General features: G+C 35.2%; 1 protein-coding gene across 1 annotated transcript; it reads right to left on the bottom strand.

Moving 5' to 3' along the window:
- Positions 1-232: 232 nt before the first annotated feature.
- LOC127102900 (probable dolichyl pyrophosphate Glc1Man9GlcNAc2 alpha-1,3-glucosyltransferase) lies at positions 233-5,268 on the bottom strand. The gene is made up of 5 exons (XM_051040221.1): positions 5,084-5,268; positions 3,347-4,268; positions 2,816-3,022; positions 1,672-1,909; positions 233-649 (listed from the first exon to the last, which is right to left on the bottom strand). Exons 2-5 carry the CDS (start codon positions 4,097-4,099, stop codon positions 246-248), a joined length of 1,602 nt encoding a protein of 533 aa, XP_050896178.1. The 5' UTR covers positions 4,100-4,268; positions 5,084-5,268; the 3' UTR covers positions 233-245.
- Positions 5,269-5,475: the final 207 nt, after the last annotated feature.

Raw genomic sequence — 5,475 nt, 5'->3', positions numbered from 1 at the left:
TGTCGAAGTCAAATATCGAAGGGGAGAGTTATGTTATGATCTCACAACTTAAAAAATAAAGAGTGAGGTTTAATGTGTTTTGATGGCAAGATTATCAACACGATCCACTCGTGTTGGATTCAAGACACACATTATAAAATAAAATTTTAACTGGGGTTTAATAATATTGATATTAAGCAATGACGTGTGATTTGAAAAAGAAAATTACTTTAAGCTGCGCTTATAAAAAGTCTTAAAGTTAAAAGTTAATGAGATTTAACTATGGATCTTAACTGCCAAATCCATGAGTACGTGATCCCCAGAGCACAATAAACAGAGATCAACATAAGGGGCACAAATGCAAGCTTATCACCAAAGAGCAAAGGGTGTAAAAATTGTCCCCATATCTCTACAACTATGAGACCAGCCAGATAACTCCTCTCAATCAAGCCAAAAACAAAACCACCCTTCTTCATATCCGTGCTTAAACTACCTTCAGATTGATCAACTTTTTTCTTTGTCTGAGCAACGGGCACTCTTGTTTCATCCCTGTCGTAAGATTGTGCTGAAAAGCCTGACCAACTCAAAATGAAGTGAAGAAGCAACAACAGAACTTTGATAGGATACTCTTGTGCCTCAAATAGTAATGGAAAAAGAGAATAGCAGGATACTGCACACACAACACAACAATAATGTGATTAGAAACTTTTGCTTCTTTTTTCATACAAAAACACACTCCCTCGTCAAACAAATATTTGTCAGCGGCTGAGAAGTATAATTACTTTTTGGTGTTCCCTAATCTTTTATTTATGCTTGATCAACCTACTTTAGAAAGATCAATTTGTTGGAGTTTTACCCAACTAATTATACGTTTTTATGAAGAAAATGCAAGATTAGAACCAACTCAAACTCAGTCATTACAAAAAGAGATGACAATTTCACCCATTTCATCAAGCATCAATATCTGTGAAGTTTACTTTAATAAGAGGAGAAGGAAAAATGGTGACAGAGTAACCAAAAAATAAGAATCATTTGATAAAAAGTTTAATATAAGAATTTCAACATTACTGTAATAACCAACTACAAATTCAAACACCATAAAACATGCAGAATTAAGGATCTAAGCATTATTTAATAATGCATAATGGATCTCATCTTCAATAAAATTAGCAAACAACAACATCAACCAACCAAGCCTTATCCTACTAAGTGGGGTCAACTATATGGATCAACTTTTGCCACAATGTTCTATCTAGGACCATGTTTCTATCCAAATCGTTAATCACGAGATCTTTATTAATAATTTCTCTTATAGTTTTTCTAGGTCTACCTCTACCTCTAGTTTGATTTCTCTCCATCTGATCAACTCTCCTCACAACAGAATCTACAGATCTTCTCTATACATGCTCAAACCATCTAAGTCTATTTTCCACCATCTTTTCTACTATAGGTGTTATCCCAACACTCTAATATTATCATTTCTAATCTTATTATGTCTAGTATAACCAAACATCCTATGGAACATCTTCATATCTGCTACACTTACTTACTTTAGCAATTAGCAATGGGAGTAAAAAGCTTTGGGTCATAAATGACTTGCCTATGTTTGTGTTATTTTCATACTAAAGAAATAAAACTGAAAAAAAAAACATTATAAGCTGGCAAACAAATTGACAAGCATTAGCAGCATACCTAATGACAGCAAAAAGTAATGTTTTGCATCCTCTGGGGATTGTGCTGCAACGAAGGCAAGTGGAATTACAAAATGGAGTGATGCTTTCTCATGCACATGCCATCCAAAAAGAAAACCACATGTATACGCATATGATATCCACCTAGTAATCATCTGTGGTTGTGGATTCTTCCAAGCCTTGAAGAGACAAGGGGATAAGGCAAGTAGAACCATTATAAATGTTACGGATGGAGTAATCTGCATATTTGTTCATAACAGAATTAGTGTTTTGATGAAACTTTTGAGTGACAAAAAGCCAAGTGGTAAGACTAAACAGACATTAACCAGTTATAAAGCTCAGTTGCCGATGTCAATTGCATAGCTGCATCTTGAAAGTTGCAATAGCTGGCCAAAAATATGTAAAATGTAAAAGCTAAATGTAAAATAATATTATGCATTGTACTACCAATTATAATTCATAATATTTCACTAACATCACTCGTTAATATAAGTCTGTTGCTCCTTTTGAGTTACCAAGTTTTGCCTGTCATATGAACATTAATATCTATAATGTCCCACAGCTTTTTGGGGACGAAATTGAGAGTTTCTCTTATAATTGTGATTAACACTTCCATTTTTGGAAAATGTGAACAACCAATGACCAATCTCAGTAACTGGCAGCATCTTGGAAGTTATTACTAGCATAAAATGTGTAAGATGAACTAAAATTACGCATTCTCCTACCAATTATAATGTTTTCACAAATGTCATATTTGATGTTGTACTGGCGCTGATTTGGAGATAGCAACTCTTGGCTTCCATGTGAATATTATATTTATGATCTACATTTATATCCTTAGAAAATAAGACGAGGATCATTCAGTAAATCAGCTATATTTGCAACAAGATAAAATAAACTTCCAATCTATATAGCTAGGTTGTGGTGAATGGTTACAAGCTTGACATGATATAAATTTGATAACACCGCTCCCCTATTTTTATGGAAAAGCAGGCAGCAGATAAGGCATTTTAATCACTGTTCTATTATAGTGCAGGAACAGGATCAGTTTAACACAGGTGATAACAAACCCTTGTGTGCATTTTTTCTATTAAATAACAAGTCAATTTATTCAGGGAACAGAAAAGCATGAACACAAAACCTACCCGAGGTAGTACAGAAAAAGGGGAGGAATCCCCTACTAGCCCTGCAGTGAATGAAGCTGCTGGTGTCTGGATATTAAACCCAAGTTTTCTGAGTATGAAAGCAAGTCCTTTGTCTGACATAATATAGAATACCCAAAAATTTGGGGCCCAGTATGCATGGCAAAGCCCCCTGCCAAATGGAAACAATCGTTGGATGACTTGTTGTATCTGCAATTTATAATTTGAATAATCCAAATTAATAATACACGTTAATAACCATGTATTCATGGAGTGTCATGTAACATAAATTCTTCTTAACAGTCACCTACTATTTCCTTTATAAACTCCCAGAGGGCTTCATTTTTAATATCAAATTTTCTCAATTGGGCATGTGGAGACCGTCATCAATCATACATACCCACTAAAATTCCTATTGAACTTTTTTGAGGAAAAAGTAATCAATTTAGTGTAGAAACTTAGACACGGGGGAAACAACATCAAATATGGGCAAGCTAATGAGCAAAGATGAATTCACCTAAAAATCATATTTACCTGTCCAAGGTGGAAAAATGGCCCAAATGCAGATGCAAACACTGCTGCAACCAAACTTCCCATTATCAAGAGTCGACTAAAGCCTCTTACAATTCCACCCCAACAATAGTGCCTCAACAAATAAATAAAATAAACAGGCGCTGCCACTGCAAATAAATGTTTAAAGCACAGAAGAACGGCAAAAACAAAGCCACCTAACAAATCCCTTCCTTCCTCCAAATACGAAAGTGAAATCAGCAAAATCCCAATGAGAAATCCATTGTATTGGAAATGCACATGGTCCACAATTAAAAGCATCGGTGACCAAATAACCAATGAATAGATCAACTTTTGCTTTCTCGAATCCAGTTTCTGAGTAAGTCTATAAACCCCATAAAGAAGAGACAAATCAGAGAGTATTACAGTAAATCTCTGGAAATAAACCACTTTATTTGAGCTATAATTCAGTCCCTCTTGAAGGTGCACTATTTGGGGATCAACGAGGTGAGCAAAAAAGGATAGAAAGCGTTCAAAATAGGCAAAGAATGGTGGGTAATCTAGTGTCCATGGACTGGTCTCATCAAAGTACCAGCGGGAAAGAGGGAGGGAATGGGTCAAAGCCAGCCAATTGCGGTGTACCTCAAAGTCTGTACTGCGGTAAGATGGGAAAAGGAGAACTTTTACACACGTAGCTATAAGAAAAAACCACCATAGAGTTGTTTTGGGGCTACTAGAATTGCGGACTTCTTTGAAGCTTAGTTTCTCGTTTCCCATGCCGGAAGTTGGAAACTATAGAATAAGAAAACAAATATTACAAATTTTGTATTTAACACCGAAGCCCAACAAGGCCACTTTTATCACAGGATTAAAGAAGAGCTAGCGCAGTTTTCAATCCGATAAGGTAAGGAGACAGTGTAGATGAAAGACACGGCCTTTGAACTCCCTGCATGAAATTCAGCGGTTATCAAGAAGTTAATGGGAGTATGAGTAAACTTCACTGCCAATGTACTTGAAAAATACAGAAATATTAATCGTACATAAAATAATTAATTTGAATATGTAGAAGTAACGGGTACAGAACATTGATTCATATCTATTGGCAACACAAGCAGACCATTGATTTGGATATGTAGCATTGATATAAGCTATGAAGCACATACACCGGAAATACGACACTGACACTAACACTAACACGTCAACACCGATAATAATTTTTAAAAAAATAATAAATTAAACTAACCACAAGTGTCGGTGTCTGTTTTGGACACGAACACTGACACACCTTTTTTTCAAAGATGTCGGTGCTACCTAGGATATAAGTTAACACAATTTGAAGAAGCATAGCGAGAAAAATACAATCGATGTCAAGTGTTTTACAAACAGATAAAAAAAATCACTGAAATAACAACAAAGCTCAAGAAAATACATGACAAAGCACCAATGAAAGCATATAAAAACGTATTAGCCTGTTCATTGGAGGAAAATAGGTTTCCTTAATTCAACCAAATTTGGAAGACAGTAGCAAGAAAAAAATTGTAGTATATGAATTTAACTTCTTTATACTTATCAAAACTATACTGTTCCAAAGTACTAAACTATATCGTCAACCGCGGAATCACGGTGGGAGGTAGAGTTCCGATCTGCTACGACACAATTTGATCGGTGGTACATTACTTTTTCCAGATCGCGCTGGAATCGAATAATCGCGCGAGCTAAGGAAAATCGGAAATTAAAATTAAAATAAAAGAAGATGAAAACCTGGACGACTTTCTGGCTGTTTCGGGCGGTCGACTGTCGGCGATTGCGTTTTCCGGCCAGATTTGGCTTTTAACGGCCGGTGGAATCCAACTTGTTACTGATAGATACTACAGGCAAAGCGGAAGCGATGAATATCACGGCCCTCTTCAGAAAGAATTGCATTTTGGTCCCCAATTTTGGACAAATTGTAATTTTGACGTCGCTTATTTAATTTTTTTTTTACTACCCTATGAATTTGACCATGCATTTTGATGACTTAGCATTAAAATTAACAAAAACACCTTTTATTCATTTCTTTAATTAAAAAGAGAAAAAACAAATTTGATTAAAATTAAATTAAAAACAAATAAATTAAAAATAAACAATGAGCTTGAAGTTGTAGTTGAGGAATA

Source organism: Lathyrus oleraceus, chromosome 7 (genome assembly GCF_024323335.1).
Source record: "Lathyrus oleraceus cultivar Zhongwan6 chromosome 7, CAAS_Psat_ZW6_1.0, whole genome shotgun sequence".
Classification (NCBI taxonomy): domain Eukaryota; kingdom Viridiplantae; phylum Streptophyta; class Magnoliopsida; order Fabales; family Fabaceae; genus Lathyrus; species Lathyrus oleraceus.
This window is presented reverse-complemented; position numbering and strand designations above follow the sequence as displayed.